Source organism: Macrobrachium nipponense, chromosome 22 (genome assembly GCF_015104395.2).
Source record: "Macrobrachium nipponense isolate FS-2020 chromosome 22, ASM1510439v2, whole genome shotgun sequence".
NCBI lineage: Eukaryota > Metazoa > Arthropoda > Malacostraca > Decapoda > Palaemonidae > Macrobrachium > Macrobrachium nipponense.
Window position 1 is genome coordinate 54,045,445 of NC_087213.1, and position 20,029 is coordinate 54,065,473.

Below are 20,029 nucleotides of genomic sequence, written 5' to 3' on the forward strand. Positions count from 1 at the left end.
TAGAACCTGAAGGAGTCCTTCCTCTCTTGGGGTTCCTTAACTGTTTTGATTCCATTAGATCAGGCAGAGATTCTGCCTGTGATAGATTTACTACATTAAAAGTAGGAGATGGAAGAGATGATGGGAGAGCCTCTTCATCTGGAGGAGACTTTTTCAACCACAGGCAGCTTGCCTGCTTTGGTGGTGTGTGCTCTTGCTTCCAGTAACTGAGCACCCAACCCAGATACCCGGGCCTCTACCACAGGAGTTGATGCACCTACTGCAGGAGAAGGTGCTCCCACAGGACCCCTTGCATAGCTCTTTGATTGGCCCAATTGTTGTTTGGCATATCCTATGCTAATGTGTTCACCATTAGCCTTATTTATTGCTGATAGTTCATCTTTGTATGCTTCACAGTTTTTATCATTAGCCTTATGGTTCAGCTGACAATTACAACAATTTGGTGTTTCAGAACAAATACCATGGTCAGGGGCAGAGCAATTTATGCAAACTTTTGCGTTCCTACATACTTTTGATGAATGACCAAACTTGAAACAGTTGAAACATTGAATTGGTTTCGGGAGGAAGGGTCTTATTCGCACTCTTTCATTTTCAATGATTACATGGGATGGAACGTTAGGGTCATCAAAGGTCAAAATTATCATATTAGCAATGGGTGTCTTTTTTACTTTCCACACTGTCAATGGGCTCATTTCAAGGATCTCACTTTCTGTGAACTCATACAAATCTTTGTCAAAAATTACACCTCGGCCATAACTAAAATTCAGGTGGGTTCTGATTTCTTTCTCATGTCATGCCCAGAAGGATTCATTGCAGATAGCATTTGTGCTTGTGTTTTTGATTTAGCATGTATTAGCACTGTACGTTTTCCAAATCTAGATATATCTCCACTATTTATTCCTCCCACCTTTTTCTGGAGATACCTGCAGAACTTATAATAAATTGTAAGTTTCCTCCTTCCGCTGTTGCACTAGCCACATAGGAGGTTTGGGAGTTCTGGATGGATTATTACCCTCTGTTTTCTGATGTATATCTTGAACCCATTCAGATGGTACATAGCTATCTAAATTTTTGGGTACTTTATCGGTCAAAGCTCCCTCTATAATACACTGATTTATTTGTACTGTATTTATATTACTACTAGCCTTAAAGGCATCTTCATATTTATCAAAAGTAATCCATGCTTCCCATTTTGATGTGACTTCAAGGAAATTCATCCTATTTCAATTATAGTTCCAAAGGAACGGAAGGTTGTCAAAATAATGTCATAGTCGCACTGCAGTGGTCATGCCCACGACATGTAGCACTCGCAAGTTTTTCACATTAGATAGTTTTCCAACACAATGTTTTGTAGAGCTACCATCGTGCTCTTGATTAATTGAAATTTCCTGGGGGTGGTCCAAGTCCTTGTCCATAGTCGTCATCTGCGCCAAAGCATCAAAAGGTCCAGGGGTACTCGAATCCTTATATTTATTTGTCATAAAGATTAGAGGGGTATAATATAAAAAAAAAAAAAAAAAAAAAAAAAAAAAAAAATAAACTTTGAAAACCTTAAAAAATATCATCAGCCTTTCTTGGAGTTTATTCCGCCACCAATGGCACAAGTGAGAACCGAATCCCAAATGTCCGCATCCCTACCCTACCCCATTGGGGATGGCATAACATGATTAGAGTGGCTCAAGTGTAGACCAAACCCGCTTGATAAGACTGAGAGTATTACAAGAATACAATCATCCCCACCCCAATCATGTTATGGGCAAACCGGATAGAATGCCGAGAGTCCTAACCCAGAACCAGACCCCCCTGGAATCCGTGGTCCAGCTCTAAAGAATAGTTCCGCCTGATCTCTCAGGTCCGAACATTATCGGGCAGTTGATGATCCTACCACAGTTCCCACTATTTAGTTTTGGATATAAACCCAGTCCCAGCTATGATATCTTTTCCTATTTTCATGTCTAATAAATTTTACAAAGGTGGAAAAATCCACAACAATTAATCCAAATTATACGATGATCTATGGGACTTATAGGGGGAGGAAGCAGAAGGATGAAAAGTTTTAGTAAAAGGAAAAGAGCTGACTTATTTAGTTGGATCAACAGCTGGGCACCAAGGCTGAGCGAGAAAGTAGTTCCCACCAGTCATCAGGGCCCAGCTGCTGAACCCTAAGCCCCCCATCCTCGGCAGGAGGAAGTGACGGATCCCTCCCGGTCTCCTCCTGCCACTTGCGCATACGACCTGGTCGATCCGAGGACCGTGCCTGGCATGTAGGGCGTCGTGGCCGGATCGTGAGGGGCGCGCCTCTCACAATCACTCCTTGTTACCTCGCCCTTCCCGATGTAGCCCGAGGAAGTTGAAGGAACAGGAGAGGAAGACCTGACGCTCCCCCCTCGCTCACCGGCAGAACCGGTGTGCTTGGGGGGCTGCAGGCGATCGCCAACCCGCGGCGGCAATCAAACTGCAGGCCTTGGACGCGCCGCTCGCCTGGGAAGAGCGGCTGGACTGAGAACAGCGGCCCCAGTCCCGTGCGTCAGAGGAGCTGCTGCTGGTCCCCCTATCCGTCCGGTCCCGGTGGGAGCGGCGGTCAGGGGACCTGCAGAGACCACTGTCGCAGTGGAATCGGTGCCTGAGCCGCTTTCACCAGCCTTCTCCGTGCCTTGGTCCTGGCGCCAAGCGAACTCGGACGCCTGAGCCTTGGCTGCACGGTCGCCCGCGGGAGACCGTACACTCGGTACCTCTCGCGAACGAGGGGCCGAGCAGGAACCTGGTGTAGCGGCAGCGCCCCTAGCACCAGGTGAGGAAGTGCCGGTGTTAGCCAGTACCCCTCTGGTCTCCGTCGTCTTCCTTGCGGAAGGAGAGACGGGCCCCGCTCCCGAAGAAGCAGGAGGGACTAGCGGAAGAAACCCCCATCCCACCAGAGCGAGACGGGCCCTTAGAAGTTCCCGAAGGAGCCTTCTTAGGGGGGAGGGGGCAGCCTTCTACCTACTCGGCTTGGAAGCCTTGGAAGTCGAAGGGGAAGAGGCGGCAGCAGGCGTCAGGTCCTCCATCCAGGATGGAGCCGGGGCTGCTGTTGCCGAAGCAACAGGGCCTGGCTGCACCTGTCTGGAAGGACCAGCGACTGGGGCAGCAACACGATGGGCTGGGACGACGTCGGCAGGTGCAGGAACAGCAGGAGCGGCAGGTACGGCAGGCAGGTCAGGTAGGCAGGTCAGGTACAGCAGGAGACGGGGCAGCAGCCAGCGACATCCTGGGTACTGGCGGCAGGTCCAGGGGCGAGCTCTTCGGGCATCGGAAGTCAGGGGCTGGCAGCATAAAAAACCCGGAAGGGGGGGGGGGGGGGAGGCATGCCTCCCCTCGGCACGGCAGCAATCGGGCCCTGCACAGCAGCCGTCGGAGTCACTGACATCACATGCGGGGTGTAGACTAGGTGAGGAGGGGCAGCGTACCCTGGAGTCGAGACAGTGGTGGTAGTAGTGGTCACCACTCCATGCGTGACCGGCACAGCACCAGCCAGGTGCTGGAGCAGCCCCTGGACGCTTGGCGTGCCCTGGAGCCCCAGCGACACCCACACCTGGCCGAGGTCGTCGCCCGCAGCAGAAGCACCCGAGGAAGCAACAGTTGGGTGATTAGGAGGAGTTCCCCTCGTGTGCAGGGGGGGGGGGCATCCCGAGCAAACGGAAGACCCCGAATACAACTGCACGTCGGGGTACCTCGCGCCCTCCTCTTCTCTCAACGGATCGGGCGAAGAGAAGGACCGAGAACCCCCCCCCCCCCCCCCCCCCCGAAGGGCAAGGCACCATACGCGGGAGCAAAGCCGGGGGCAGGAAAGAAGACTAAGTGTCCGTAACCAAGGGAGTCGCTGGAGAGCTTTCCGACGACTCCTTGGCAGGTCTGTGCTTCTTCCTACCCTCGTACAGCACCCACTGCACCTCAGACCAATTCACACAAATATTACATGGCTCGGTCCGAGAGCAATCACGCCCCCGGCACCGAGTACAAAGGACATGAGGATCTATCTCGGGGAAAGAGCGAAAGACCCTGCACTTGCGGCCCTCCACACCAGGGCAAACTCTGCGGCTGATGGGGGGGCGCGGGGATAGCTCCATTGTACGAGAATCCATAATCAATGTAATAAAAAGAAAGAAAATCACGTACTTACAATACACTTTCACTACACTAACAAACCAAGTTAAAGAAACAACACACAACCAAAGCATACGACGACGAAGCGGGCAGAGAGCGATGACGAACACGTCCTCCACCAACACGGCCGAAAGCAAAAGTGATTCTTCACCTCCCAGTAGCGCGGCACACACACTGTCGGACAAGCAATTAACTACCAAACTCCCTTGCTCGAAGTTTACGACTGTTCCAGCTACCGCTAGTTACCTTCCTATGGTAAAGGACCGATGGTTTGTATTACATATCGGAACAAGTAACTTTTGCAAACAAGTTTTCTCACCCACTATATGGACACCCTTTTCTCATAAGACACTATAAAAAAAAAATAATAATAATAATTAATCACTATTTACAAGTTCACTTTACAAATCTCAACCAAAATTTTTAATGTGAGGAAGCGACAACAAAATTTTCTCTACAATCTTACGTTTATTGAAGGCTATAAAATCCAGGTGCTTCTCCACTTGACAAGGAATGTGGTCCACGTGTTCCATTTCCTGGGGACTTGTTATGTCTTGCTGAAAAAATAAGGAAAAGTAAATTTTTGCAAAAGAAAAACCTAACAAATGCTCTCTTGCTTGCCCACATGACAATAAAAACTGGAACTCAGAAGAATAATTTTAAGCCACCAAAGAATAACTTTCATTCAAAATAAACACACAACTCCTTTTGCTGGAATACTGAGAAAGATAGTTGGTAAACTTAAAAAAGTTATCTTGTATTACCTTTCAAGTTCTAAGGACAATACACTTATGTCATCCAATTCTTGATTGGCAAATTCATACGATGTGAAATTATCATCCATGAAAGTATGATAAAAAAAAAAAAAATTATTAAGAATGTTGTGTATTTTGAATAAAACATCCTATATGTGACATACACATACCTTGGGCTACGGTTACTATGGATGCGAATTCTGATGAATTCAAAGAAAAAACAAACACATACATTCCAATGAGTGTGTTTACAGTGGCAGCAACGAACACGTCAGAACATGTACGAAATCATCAGAACCAGTTGAGCGTTCAAATAAGTTTGATTTTTTCATGCAACCTGCGACTGTTTTTGGTATTTTTGTGCGTTGAATTTAGATTGATTTTATTATTCCACCATGGATAACGATAAATTGACCAGCCTCGAGTACGAGAACAGGTGTTTGTGGGATATGAGAGACAAAAATTACCATAACAGAGATATTTCTCGGCAAAAGTAGGAGAAGATTGCTACAGAACTCAACACTAGTAGTAAGTACAATTTTTTATTTTGATTTGGGTTTTACATTTTAAGCAATTAAAAAGCAATTGGGACATAATTTACTTACAGAATTTCTTGCATATTACTTGCTGTAATTAACGGTAAATGATTTATAATAGAAATAATTCTATATGTGTTTAGTAAAGAACTAGATAACTTTGTCGTCTCTATTAGAAAATAACTGGTTGACATGTTCAATTTTTCCACCATTTAACAACTAACTTTATTAGCGGACTTTCAAGAAAAAAATATTGACCAAGTTCGTCCATCTTTGCTGGGCGGCAGAAACGTAATGACTATCAGAATATCAGAAAACGTTTACAGTGTAACCACCTTGTTCCGACGAGGATTTCTGACGTATTCGTCAGAATTCTCATCCATAGTAACCGTAGCCTTGGAATGCCCATATTAAAATTAATAGTAACTGTACAAAAAGCATTCAAAATTAATTAATGCCAAGAGCACAGAGCAGAGACTTAGCAAGTGGCCAAAGTCTAGTGACATTGGAAAAAAAAAAAAAAAAAAAAGTCCAGTTGCTTTTGTTATTCATATTTCTGTGCCCATTTTACCAAATGTACAGCACTTATTTTTCTACAAGACGTCTAACACCATTTCATATCAGAACAGAACAGTATAGAATTTAAGCTTAGAACAAGTGCTGGGTCCTATGAGGTCATTCAGCGCCGATAGAAAAATTGAGAACAGAGAGGCTTGAAAGGTTTAACAGGAGGAAAACCTCACAGTTGCACTATGAAACAATTGTTAGGAGAGGGTGGATAGCATGATGGAGGAAAGAGAACTTGATTGGAGGCAGTAGAGCAAAAGAAATGAAAGGGGTTGCAGCTAGGGGTTGAAGGGACGCTGCATAGAACTGTAAGTAATGCCTACAGTGCACAGGGTGAGGTGAACTGATGGCATTACCCCATTACGGGGACCGTTGATAAATCTTTCTAGCAAACCTTCACTTTAACCATTACATCATTACAATTTCCCGTTCTCATTTAAGAACAAACCTTTCATGCAATTCAAAGGCTTTACAAAATGTGAGTCATAGGTGAAACTCAATAAGTGCAAAACATATGATGCACTGAATTTAGTATCAAAGTAGCTTAGATTGGGGTACAGCCTTAGTAAACATTTGAACTGAAGACATACGTACTTCAGCCACTCCCTGATTAATGTCCTCTGCTACATATTTCAGCCTACCTCCAGATGAATGTCCTCTACTACACAAGTAAAATTGTACACTATAATATATAGGCTGCATTCTGAAAGCAGTTTCAGTCAGTCCTAATGACTTTGGATGAAATGATCAAAACCTCAAGAATCCTGTAGTCTAGGCCACCGTAATTCCACGACCAAACAGAAAAATCCAAACCTACACGGAGTTCCATAAGAAAGGGGTCAACAGTAATTCTTCAAGTCTACGTATCGCCTACGTTACCATTATGGGTTTTTAATAGGCTACAATTTCAATGTGATGTGTTTTTGGATGATTTCCATAAACAGAATGGAAAGTGTCAAGTAAAGAATACTTCAGGCTAGAAAATAATTGAACTTCCTTTTAACTATGGGATAACTTGAAAATATTCCGGTGTAGGATGTAAGTTATCAGTTACTCACCAGAAGGCCCAACCCCAGAACTGCCTGACACGTAGCCACTTTTAATCCAACAGCGGGACAGCGTTAATAATATAAATGACAATTATGATAAATTCTGCCGACCTTCACCTTTTACTGTATCAAGTAAATGCTCACTAATCAAAGTTAGAAGCTTTGGTTTGTCTGAGGGTGATTTTCCCTGTACCCACCATCTTTCCTGTCCTTGTTCATTTTCAGTAATTCTCCAACAATCTGCTGTGATGTCAAGCATCCTAAGCAAGTTTATGACTTTGTCATAAACCAGTAAGTCATGGTCTTTGTACTAGAAAGTGTACAGAGGAATAGCCATCACAACTGATCTCCAGTCCTCTGTTTGGCAGAATGAACTGTTTCACTGAACACCTGCAACAATATGCAGTAAATGTGCCAAGCTGTCAAACTTCTATTCCAGAGGACTTTTACTGCCGAAATCATTGGACTGTAGTAGTCTCTTGCAGATGCAGCAATATCACTTTACTATAGCCTGAAGAAGTAATACATTACTAACCTAAAACAATTTGTTTCCTTATTTATCAATTAATATAATTCTGTATTTCATACTAGCTTCTGTAATGTAATATCTTTCAAATGAACAGCATTTCCTTGGGAAGATTGAATTCCAAGTTAATGGCTTCTGTGGGGTTGTTTCTTAAGAATAGGGTTGTCCTCTCACAAACAGGCTAACTGCATTTGGGCGGGCAGTCTGGAAAGGTACTTAGTCCTCGAGGCAGTGGGTAATTTTTGTCCAAAATCGGGATGACAAGGAATTGGCCTAACTTCAGATGTAATGGAGAAAAAATTGCCAAGAGATGTAGTATGTCACGCAAAATAGTAAGTTTAAATGTGTACTGGGTAGTTTTTTTTATAGAAGTTTGATTTTGACAATATTTAACACTTTTTCATGCAAATATTTAGTAAATTTTACTTATTCCCTTCCCGTTTCTTCAGGACCCAATGAAGAAGAAAATGACAATTTGTTTTCGAAAATAAAATTGACCATTTTTCCTAACTATATTCACAAAACCCTGAGGATCCCCTTTAACCAATAATAGGGAAGTAAACTAGCGGCAGCTGGAGAGGGGACAGGTCGTTAAGCTATTCGAACAAGAAGGGGGAAGAACGGTAAGTTAACTGGGCGTTTGTCCCACCGTTATCGTAAGTTGAAAATGCGCTGTCCGAGGCCAATAGGGGCCCGGCCGCGGACCCGAGAGGTTGAAAGACAAATCAACTTTTTTGCTTTTTTAAGGTACCCATGCAAAAAGGTTGCAGAAAAGTTGCAGAGACCGGGGTTGGCCAGAGGTGCGGATGGCTCACGGTATTATGATAACAGGACCGTCCTAGGTTAGTTATAGTTAAGGTAAAAATGCAATTTTTTCGACAAATTGTCCGGAATTCTTTGTTCCCGATACGTCAAATAACAAACCCATCCGGTCCTTTAACCCAAGTCAGGGACAAGACTCACTTCCTTGGTGGGAAGGCGAAGGCGGGGACGGGAGGGAGTGAGGAGTAGGCTTTTTGGGCGGGGGAAGGCGGGGGAGGGGCGGCGCGTGGGGCCAAGCGCTGGGGTGCCGGGAGCGGCGGCGGGGGGTGCCGAAATCCCTGGAGCTTTGGGTGAAAGAACTCGGCTGGTTCCGTCAAACCCGTGGAGGCCAGTGCCCCCTGTCGTAAAGAGGCAAGGGAAGGGAATCCAAAAACCGCTGACCGAACTTGAATCGGGGTGTGCACCGCAGGAGACAATGGTCCAGATCCTCTGGGCCCACCAAGAATACTCTTTAAGAGAGAGGCAAGCCCGGTTATCTCCTTTTCGTACCAGCAAGCAAGAAAACCGTTGTTCCTGTTTGGCAAGAAGGACCAATCATAAAAATGATGGGTTTCTTTGTACCTCAATTTGGTACAATCCACTTTACCTTCCCCCTTTGGCTTGGAGGAAGTGGTGCGGATTATTTTACTCCTCATCCCTACTGGGAAAGGGATAGGATTGGTGCTCCTATTGAGTAGCTCACCTGCATTGTCTCGTCCCTACCCAGCCAGGGTGACGACCGTTCGTCCCTCTACCCAAAGGTAGAGGGAAGAAAAAGATGGGAAGAGGAAGCCAAGTCTATCGACTCTCATTCCTCATCCCATTCTTAACGGGCATTTACCTATCCAAGGAACTTCCGATTGCTAGAGTTCAGCCTGCGAGGTGGGTCTGGGTTAAAACTACACAACCTAAGTTTATTGGAGCAACCACCCGGACCTTAACGGTTCCGAAAAAGGAAAAAATCCAAGGAACAGGATTGGGGCAACTATACCTGATAAGGCTAGAAGGAGGTGCATGCGGTTCCGGTTTGGTATCCAGCGGCGGCCTGTCCTATTGCATTATTACCCTGACGCCAACGGAGAAAGTTCTTGCGGGAACGGCGACGCGAAGTAGGAATTAAGTAGAAAGACGAAGGCGTTCCACACCCACTCAAACCTTCCCGGGTGTCGAGTTTCTTGCAGGAACAGCTCCAGTCGTCACCTTCAGACCAGGACAAAGCAGCAATAGCCTTCGTGAATCGGGAGGACGGTGAAGTTTCCCATTTTAGGGAGGGTCATTGTGAAGGCGACCGAAACCGAACCAATCGGATCAGTTACCAGAAGGGGTATTGCTGAGTTCTTGCGCTACGAAAAGGATCGTCGGTTAAACGACGAATCGAGCGTGCAGCAAATCCCCCCCATCCCTTTGTGCTTGACTTCTCAAATGAAAAGAAGTCATGCTCAGCTTTACTATAAGAAGCAAAAGAAAAGAAGGGAAATATGGCCTTATGGACCTATCCCTTCCTTGTCTCGCACTTTGGTTATGTAACAGTACTCATAACTGACAAGCTATTTAAGTACGAAGTAATGAATGTTGCCTCTGGAACTAAACCGACCGAACTAAAGTCCTACTAGCCATAGTTACGTTTAAGCTGCTGACTCGAGCCGGGGCGTTCTGACCAGCTTGCCTTGACATGAGACTGGTTTCGGAAGTTCAGTTAGATTGGCAAGTTTTTGTTCCAAGCATCCGCCGGGAGGAAAGGTCCCACCGTGGTACCTTCGCCCGACCTTTAAAGAGTTATAGCTGGGACAGAGACGCCAAAACAAAATAAAATAAATATTTTGTTTAAGGTATCACCCTGATTGCCGGAGACGGCCGGCCGGAGGATGATTCTCGTTAATGCATAAAGCTCATAAAAGGCGGAAAAGTTTCCATGAATTGGCACCTTTCAAAAGGAACCACCTGAGGTCCCTGATGGCAAGAAACAAATTCTACATAAAGAACGCTTGAATCTCAGCTTAAGGAGAAACAACACTGATGTGACGTTTGAATGACAGAAAGTAGGCGAATGAAATTGCAAACTCCTTACGTCTTCCACAGCTGAATCGAGAGGAAAGGAATCTCAAGATTCTAGGAGAAAGCCTGTGGGCCTTTACAGAATGACTGAAAAACGCTAAACACTAACCGCCATTTTCATTGACTGGTTTCGTTAGTGCAATGAAAAGCGGGGCGTTTATTCAGACAACTGGAAACCACAGGGTGGGGAGGCAGCACCGGCTTTGAAGAACTGCTTCTTTCAGTGGGCTGAAACGTTTGGAGGAAGTAGAGCTGGCAAAGGTGTGGGAGTAGGCGATGTCTTTTCAATACCATCTGCCTAATTCCGGGCTACACCGAAGGGGGTGAACAATGAAACAATTGTACCACCTCCGGAAATACAAAGATATTATTTTTGAGGGACTAACAAACCTCCCAGATTCCGCAAAACAAAAACCACATTCGCATTTCATCGGGATACGCATGGCAGCCAAAGAGACTATTTACAGAATTCTGTTTTAACCCCTGGTGCGCGGTAAACAGAAAGATGAAGCAGTCGACAATAGATATCTTTCTTAAACAAAATTCTCGCTAATACCGAAGGACGCGGGATGAATAACTACGGTTTCTCAAGCCAGTAGTAGTGGTCCATTTCTCATTGTATGCGAGAATCCCCGTTTAATCCAGAGACTTAAGCTCCCGTGATTGTTGGCAGCAGATACGGTTTTATTATTCCAATCAAAGAAACAAAGGTGAAGAAAGACCATAAAACAACCGTTCTGATCTCACAAGGCGGCAGCTTTTGGATAACTAGAATTGCCTGTCGGGCCATAATTTCAATACGCAGTAGCTGTCGCTGGAACTTCGTCATCCTTAGAGTTGCCAAGTAATCCTTTCCACGAAGGAATGCGTCTTCGGCTAGAACCAACCGAGGGCATAAAAAGATTAATGCTCGAGCATAATTAATATTTAAGCCGAAACGAATTTCGGTTAAATAATAACAAAAGCTTAAATTGGTGTTGGTTGTGACAAACACCATAGAAGTAGTATTAAAAATTTTGAAACTGGAAACTCCTGGGAGGTTGCAGGCAACCCGGGTTTCGGCAGTTCAATTAGACTCAATACTTTTCGTCTAAGTCGCAATCCGTAAACATAACCAGGACTATGCGCTCCTACCCCCTCGGGACCATTCAACTGCTTAGCAGAATCATGTCAGCGGACGGTTAATAATAACGTAGTATATTTCTTTGTAGGATTCTGAACAAACGATCTGCCATCCTAAATTCTTTTCCTTCAAGAAAACAAAATAACAAAATTTTGGAAGGATTCGACCAAACCTTCGTTCTCTTATTAAAAGAAAGTGAAGGAAGGGAAGTCCCTTCTCGAAGGAAAGCTTCAAAATTGGTGAAACAGAATAACTAAGACAGAGATAGTCAAAGCCAAAACTGGATATTTCCCCCTGTGCCTGCATTAATTCTTCTATTTTCCAGGTTTGGGTCGGCGACCATTACTGTAGAAGATAGATCTTTTTTCTTTCAGGGCAGGCAGTCTTCTTCCCTAGAAATGCTAGCGAATTTCCCGGAAGGAAGTTCGGAGCATCAGGCGAGGTTTCCCGATTTATCGTGTAAACATATCGGTGGGGAATTCTCGGTCTCGCTCAACTTTGGATCCGTGGTCTTCGCCTTAAGTGGTTTGGGAGATCGTAAAGAAACTCTAACAACTTCTTGAATGCGCTAAGAAATTCCGTTAGAATTCTTAAACCAAGTTCTGCGGAACCAACCCCCACCAGGAACTTCGTCCAAACGACTATCGGCTTGGTCAGGTCCCTCTCGATTCCCGTGTAGAAATCCCGAGAAATCGGGGCACGGAATCCCTCCTCAACCGACCGGGGCTTACGTTCATGGTAGGACCCGAAGGTTCCCCCCTTGGTAGCGGCAGTCCCCAACGTGGGATCCTACAGAGAAATCTCTGGTAAGGACTCCTTTCCCCTTTTCACACCCTAGTTAGCCGAGTAAGGAGAGAGGGAATGGGGGAGGAATTTGGAATTACTCCGCTCGCCTTACCCAGTTGGAAGAAGAAGTAGGAAGCAGCCATCGGCCCTTGCGGCGGGATGCCCTCACAAGTCTGGGAAAACGTATCGTCAAGGAGAAAACGTCTTTTCCCGAGGAGGGTTACCGAACTCTCACTGTAGGTAAGGGTCTCGTTTCCGCCACTGTGAAACGTTCGTCTGGGGTGGGGCTGATCGACACCTGACAGGAGAGAAGCCGATACCGTCCTCCGACTCATTCCAGTCCTCGTCAGAGGGTCGAAAAAAAAAAAACCCCCTTCCTTTTTTCAGGGGGAGGACGGACCGGAGAAGGAGGGTAATTTAAATACGGTGTCCGAAGACACGGTTAGAAACGCCGGCTGTCGGCCAAGTGAAGGAGGTGGAAGGTGGAAGTAGCTTGATCGACCGGCCAGAACTGAGAGAGCCTTCCTTTTGTCCTGGAGACTGGAGAGACTCCTGGTTTTCAAGACCAGAATACGGCAAGCCTTCCGATCGCGGCATACCCACCGTCGGTCTTGGGTTCCCTTCTCGGGCCCCAAAACGACTCTCGAGCAGAACAGTGGGCTCTGCTTCTGGTGGGAGCGGCGATCCTTCCCCTTCCCCCGGTCGTTGTGCCATGACGAATCAGTGCCAATAACCTGGGTTAAAAGTTACTCTGAATCTCGGAAGTTACAGGCGTCGTTGAGGAAGTAAGGACCACTCCAGTCCCTCCAACAAGAGGCAGCTCCCAGGACCTCCCTCCCTTACAGAAGAAGAAGGTACCAGCAAAAACAAGATCCCTGACGGTTGCCTCCTAAATCACTTGCGCGTACGTCCTGGTTGCGGTCCCTAAGACCGAAAGCCTGGCAACGTGCGGCGTCGTGACGGGATCGTGAGCGGCGGCAATTCTCTCACGATGTCACTCCCTATATACCCTCGCTCCTTCCTGGCGAATGCCGAGGGAAAGTTGAAGGTTATCGGAGAGACAGAACTGACGCTAACCCACGGCTTTCCCCCTGACGGTCCGCCCTCCAATCACTTGCGCGTAACCGGTCCTGGTTGGTCCTACAAGACCATATATTGGCACGTGCAGGCCGGTTCGTGAACGGGATCGTGGAGCGGCGCACCTCTCGACGATCACTCTAGCTACCTCGCCTCTTTCCCCGGTGTAGCCTCCCGAGGAAGGTTGAAGGCTTAGTGGACGGGAAGTCAGGACCTGAACGCTTCCCCTCCCCCCCGCTCTTCGCTGCCAGGACCAGCGGGTACGTGGGGGCTGCAGGCCGATCAACCAACTCCCGCCGGTGGGATCGATCTGCAAGGGCCTGGCCGTCGCCGCTCACCCCTCGTGGCGAGCGGCTCGACTGGAGCACTGTCGACCCCTCCCCGGTCCCGTGCGTCAGGCACGAGCTGCTGCTGTGGTCACCGGGTAATTGCCGCCCGGTCCCTGTGGGAGCGGCCAGTCCAGTGGTGACCTGCAAGAGCTCGCTTTCGCCGGTGAGGAACCGGGTGGAGCTCCTCGCCGGCACGTCAAACGCCCTCGGTTACCGGTCGGTTCGGCACGGGGACCTGGGGGGAACCTCTTCCCAGCCTCACACCCGTGGCCGGTCAGAGACCGTCACGTCCACCCGAGGTACCGGCTGGGTCGCTGCCAGAGAGGCCGCCCTGGCCCTGGCGAGATCAACCTGAGCGGCTCCTCGACAAGTCTTCTGCCTCCGTGCCTCGGTCATGACGGCTGAGCGAAACTCCAGGGCGTCTTAAAACTTTGGCTGCACGGTTCAACACCCGAAGGAAGGAAGATTCGTACCACTCGGAAACTTCTTCGCGGACGAGGGAAAACCGGAGCCGGTACCTGGCTTTAGCAGGCAGAGCCTTGCCAAGACCAGGCGAGGGGTGTACCAGCGGTACCGCCAGCACTACCCCTTGGTCCCCGTCTTCTGTTCTTCTTCTCCAGAAGGGGAGACGGGCCCCGTTACCCGAAGGAAACAGGAAAGGACCAGGCAGGAAGAACCCCCCCGTCACACCGGAATGTGACAAGCCCTTTCGAAGTTTCCCGAAGGGAGTCTTCCTGTTAGGGGGAATAAACAAAACCCGGTTACCCATGCAGCTGGTCCGTCCCTGCCGAGAACGCCGGCCCGCTGCGGGCCTGGCCTGAGCAGGACAGTCACCTCGAGCGGCATTTCTCGCCAAGCCTTTCCTTGCTCCCAGTGCCGTGGTCTTTGGCCGGCCGCAGCGAACTCCTGGCGCCGAAAACTTTGGCCTGCACCGGTCTCCCCGAGGCCGAGCAGCGTACACTCGGCGGGATCTCCCGCGAAACCGAAGAGCACCGAGGCCGGGAACCTGGCCGTAGCGGGCATCCGCCGCTCAGCACCAGGCGAAGGAAAGTACCCAGAGCTAACTCGATAACTCCTCTTGGGTCCCCGTCTATCTCTTCCTTACGGAAGGGGGAAGGGGACGGGCCCACGGGCCCTGCCCGAAGGATGCAAGTGGATGGACCAAGCAAGAAGGACCCCCCGTCCCACCTCTGGTGGGCAACGGTGGGCCCCCTTAGAAGTTCCCCGAAGGAGTACTTCTTAGGGGGGGGAGGCAGCCTTTTTCTTCTTTCTTCGGCTTATGGCCTTAAAGTCGAAGTCGGGGAAGGGGAAAGGCAGCAACCAGACGAACGGACGAAGATGACACCTTCCTCTTCTTTCGTCAGCTTCACGCCAGCGGACAAGTCGTCAGGTCCTTCCATCCCAGGCCGAGGAGTCGGGCCTATTGCCCGAAGCAACACGGCCCGACTGCACCTTTCGTCCGGAAGGAGGACCTGGGAACTTGGGGAAGACACACCGAATGGGCAGGACCAAGCATCGGACAAGGCGCACGGAACCGAGGACGCCGACAGGAAACAGCAACCAGCTCAAGGAGCGGCAGGGAACAAGTAAACGGAAATATAAACAAGGAAAAAAACGGCAGCGGTAAACACAGAAGGACAGCCAAGCCAGTAGCGGGAACGCCACCATCAGCGACAGGTACGGCAGGCCCAGCCATCGCCTTCGTAGAATCCATCGGCAAGCCAGCGTGGTTAACTGGCAGGTCGGTCGCCAGGGGCGAGCTTGCTGGAAACAGCGGAAGACTCTGGGGCAGGGCAACAACGAAAGAAAGAACACCAGGCGGTCGGCGGCATACCCCTCCTCGGTTAGCGCGGCCGGCGACCGGCCCTTAGAAAGCGGCAGACGGCGTCCCACCGAACACCAGCATTGGGGCAAGTGTTGAACCCAGCGGGGGGAAGCAGCAATAAGCGGCCGTGAAGGTTTGTAGTGGACGACCAACTCCAATGGTCACCGCCCCAGACCTCGCTAAGACTCTTGCAGCCAGAATCGTGGATGCTAGAAGGCACGCCCTGCAGGCCGCAGTTGGCTCCTTAACCTGTCCAAAGGTCCGTCTCCCACGGGATGTAGCACCTGCAGGTAGCACAGAACAAGATTAAAGTAAACGGGGGTTCCCTCCGCGGCATCGGGGGGGAGACATGCCCCACCCCGAACGGAAGGAAGGAACCCCGAAACCCAAAAACAAAAATACGAGGGCAAGCCTGAGCGGGGGGGCAGGGAAAGAAGACGAAAGAAATCGGGCGGATACCGAAGGGAGTCGCGGGAGAGCTTTCCCGACGCATATTCCTGGCAGACCTTCGCTTCCCCTTACCCCGCACACGTCAAGTGAAAAACGTAATATGAAAATGAAACAGAAATTACTGCACTTGCCGATTCACTTCAATAAGAACTTAAAGAGGAAAAATCAATTCCCGGTAAGAGCGGGAAACCTTGATTCCAATAATAGAAGTATGATGCTATCATAATATAATAAAATGAACGTATTGAAAATGAACAATTGACTGCACTTGCCTATTTTCACTTTCACACGCAAATAGGAATCCGTAAGGAATTAATTTCCCTGGGTAAGAGCGGAAATCTTGATACCAAAAATTAAATTTTGATGCAATTAATTAATAAATGAAAATGAAAAGAAAACTGCATTGCGGAATCCACCCTTTCAATTTGCATTTCTATTGGCATACAAAATAAGAGGTATCTTGCCGAGCGCAATTCAAGCTTCCTCGGTTCAAACGGAACGCACAGGGCAAAAACTATAATGAAAAAGTGTACTTACATTTTCTTTCAATTACACCATCTTTTCGCCCCAATAAAATACATGACTCGGGCGCGAGTGCGGGCCCCGCTCCCTCTGGCACCGAGACATAATTCAAGGGTTTCAATTCATGAAAAGAAGCGGAAATTGCCGTCTCATACTGCCCGGCGATTTCAGTTCCATGTTTTGGATTCATAATTAAGTAAATCGAAAATGAAAACAGTGTAACTTACAGTTTCATTTTTCAAAGTCACAAACCAAAACCCATTAGTAAACAAAAAACACAATATAAAACAAAGCCAATACGACGATGAAGCGGGCGAGGAGAGCGATGACGAACACGTTCCTTCACACCCGCCGGAGCCGAAAGCAAAGCAAAAGTGATTGCTTCACCTCCTTCGGGCGCCGGCGGGTCAGGGAGCGCGCACGATCGGACAAGCAGTTTAACATACCGTTCTTTCTTCCCTTGTTCGAAGCTTACGACCGTCCCAAGCTGCCCCGCTAGTTACCTTCCTATTGTTAAAGGACCGAGGGTTTGTATTACGTATCGGAACAAACCAGTCTTGGTATTGGGTAGGTTGGTGGAAGACCAAGGAACGCTCATTCTTTGACGATAGCGATAGAGATTAGAAAACAACCAGGGTAAACTAGCCTATGAAACAAATTCATTTCCAGACAATTTCTGCTGCCCTAAGTCAAATGCGCACAGTACCCAGGTTAAGCTGCGATACATCCCTAGCTAGATCTTGGTAATAATAACTCCATGGCAGGTATTTCATTGGAAATTACAGTGTCCTGTAGTATCTGGGTTGCTTATTAAGAATTTACAGTTATTTTTTGGGGGTCGACTGTAATTAACCCCTGGGGGCCTGAACTAAACACAGCCCAATACTTTTGACATCCCAATCCCTAGTGGTCGTCACATCCAAGGGACCATTCCTTGCAGTCCGTGTGGAGTTACTCCCTAGAATTACCCAACCTAATGGAACCCTTGGTCAGGCTAGTGAGAGGGGGTAGTGGTCAGCAAGGTTAGGTTAGGATAAAATCAGGGTTAGGCTGTAGATATCTACAAATTACACAATTTCGTATCAGGCCGCCTAAAAAGCCTAGTTTCCAATTGCAGGTTTTATTTAACTACAAGATTCAAGGGATATAAATGATTGGGGGAATATATCAAGTTCCAATTGGCCAAAATCATCAAAATCTATCAGAACTTTTGAAAGCTGTTCTAGCCTATATTAGCTAGTTGCCTGAGAGTTAGGTATTATTAATCGACTAAAATTCATATTCTGACGTCCATAAACTACCTATAACCCAAGCCACGCCGAACCCTAATTGGGGGCCTTGCGACCGAGCCACGTCCTCATTGCAACAAAATGAAATATTTGTGTAGGCATATAATTAACTAGTGTGTCCACTTGACAAACAAACTCCAAAGGAAATGACGAGACGTCAAAACCACACAAGAGAAATGACCAAGGGCAAGACGCAGTGGAAACCATGTGGTTAAGCCAACTGGCTCAAGAGACAAGAATCAAATAGCACCATATCTTATACCATTTCCGCTTGTTCCTCCGGGGAATTTCACACTCTCCAGAAAAATCGCTTCTCCTTCTCTTTGGGAAGGTGTTAGGGCCATTTCTTTTCCCAATCAACGAAACGAAGTTGATTTTTTATTTTTTTTAAGGAGGTACAGTTTTCCGATCAAAATGGGCGGCAAGTGGTAGACTGCCTCCGGCCAGGAACGACGTCGGTGGGTTACTACTGTTCGTTATGACGCCAAGTGGCATAATGATTGTTTTCGCTTTCATGCAGTCTGGAGTTAGCTTGGTTCGCCCCCCCTATCCCCAACCATAACCCCCCTCCCACCCCCCAACCAAATTCTCCTTACTTTCCTCTCCATACCCTCCAATTCTTTTTATTTGTATCTAACCCCCTCCTCCATTCCTCCCCTCCGGCCCTTCCCCGACTCCTGAGATCGCCATCGATTTATTTTTTTATTTAACGCATTACATAAATAATTTTGCGCTTTTACGCCCGTTTCTCGATCAATTGGTTTGTACTTTTTTACCTTTCCGGGCGGTCTTGGTCCATATTAATTGCCCCCAGCTTCGATTATCTTTAATAATCGCTTCTTATAATTCTTTTTATTTTATATGAGTAATTGCTCAGCTTCCTAGGTAACTCCTATCTCCTGAACACCCCCATCCCCAGCCCCCTCAAAACGATGACAAAACAAGGGTTTTGATTGGCTGGCATCCCCAACCTCGACCAATCACAACGTAGTTTATAAGTCTTGTCTATTCTCTTTCATTTTCGTATAAATAAAAATATCAACAAAATAAATAATCTATAAGATATAAATACTCAATAATAATTATTACATTGTTTTATGTGGTTAAAAATGGCTAAAACGACACAAAGTGTTTTATTATTATACGATGGTTGGAAGACAAGCTTAGGTAGTGTTTTGTATCGGAGTAAAGCTATGCGTGAGATGGACACACGGAGATTTTATGTGAAATTTTAGGTCTTTTAGGCCGGTAAGTCCTCTGCCACATCGTTTGCGAACTCCCCGGCCCCTTCGCTCCGCCGAGGAGGCTCCCTGTCGCCCTGTTTCCTCGCCAGGAACGGTGATCGAGGCGTAGTTTAGTTTAGCTATCAACCCCCAAACCTTGCCTATGTCAAGTTCCATTAAGTTGTGCAGAAGAGGAGACATTTTTTTTCTTTATTTCGGCCTCTGTCGTCTGTCGTCCTTCCAATGGAGGCCTGCGGGGGATGCCTAATTGATCGGGATTTTACGCGGCTTTCGCTCTAGGATGGCGTTCGTGCATTGTCAGCAAGGGTAAGTGGGGTTTTACAGTTTTGGTAACCTACCTGCGTCCAGTTCCTACGTCAGGGGCCAAGTTTGCATCGTCCCCAACTTTTTTAGGTTTTTAGGTAGGCTTTGGGCCCCGGGAATTTTACGGGCGAGAAAATTGATGCCAGATACTCGCTGGTATTTCCTCTAGGTAGGCTTAGGCTAGAAAAGTCCCAGCTCGACTTTGGTTAGCCTATGGAAAAGGTTTGTCCATCGTAAGCCAGGTTAGAAATAGCAGTGGGCCTGGGCCACCACTGTCCTGCCATTGTCATTTTTCCTAATCTTGATCGGCAGGATATTCTCATAGTAGGTAGTAGCTATGTTTTTTATTTTTAACATCACCCTATACTAGGCCTAGTCTTGGATTGCCTTAAACCTGAAAACATCAGCTTTACCAAGTCTGTGTCAACTCTCAGTAAAAGTTTCTTAAATTTTGTGAACGTGGGCCTAACCCAACTAACCTATGTGTACCGGGTCAGTCTAGTAGCTCTGTCAATGCATTGGTGAGAGTGTGCCACTACTTAGGCCTAGACAGCTGCCTGGGTCTCATTTGTCATCTTTGTTTTAGCCTAGTAGTTCAAGCCAAGAGTGGGTGATGCTGTGTTGATTTAGGTAGGTGTTTGTTGGTGTGATT

The 20,029-nt window shown here is 47.5% G+C and overlaps 2 protein-coding genes across 4 annotated transcripts in view; one reads left to right on the top strand and one right to left on the bottom strand.

Moving 5' to 3' along the window:
• The window catches only part of LOC135198660 (methylosome protein WDR77-like), a 46,939-nt gene extending 28,823 nt beyond the window's left edge, over nucleotides 1–18,116 (bottom strand). The window contains exons 1-2 of the mRNA XM_064226451.1: nucleotides 18,093–18,116; nucleotides 4,607–4,697 (exon numbers count right to left, since the gene is read on the bottom strand). Coding sequence (XP_064082521.1) covers nucleotides 4,607–4,697; nucleotides 18,093–18,095 — 94 coding nt within the window. The 5' untranslated portion in view covers nucleotides 18,096–18,116. The remainder of the gene's footprint in view (nucleotides 1–4,606; nucleotides 4,698–18,092) is intronic.
• Nucleotides 18,117–18,985: 869 nt separating this feature from the next.
• The window catches only part of LOC135198661 (histone-lysine N-methyltransferase SETD1-like), a 184,947-nt gene continuing 183,903 nt past the window's right edge, over nucleotides 18,986–20,029 (top strand). For 2 of the 3 annotated variants that reach the window (XM_064226452.1, XM_064226453.1), the window contains exon 1: nucleotides 18,994–19,380. In XM_064226452.1, the coding sequence (XP_064082522.1) occupies nucleotides 19,355–19,380 (26 nt within the window). In that variant the 5' untranslated portion in view covers nucleotides 18,994–19,354. Of the gene's footprint in view, nucleotides 19,381–20,029 lie in introns of all 3 variants that reach the window. The other variant, XM_064226454.1, reaches the window with a different exon arrangement.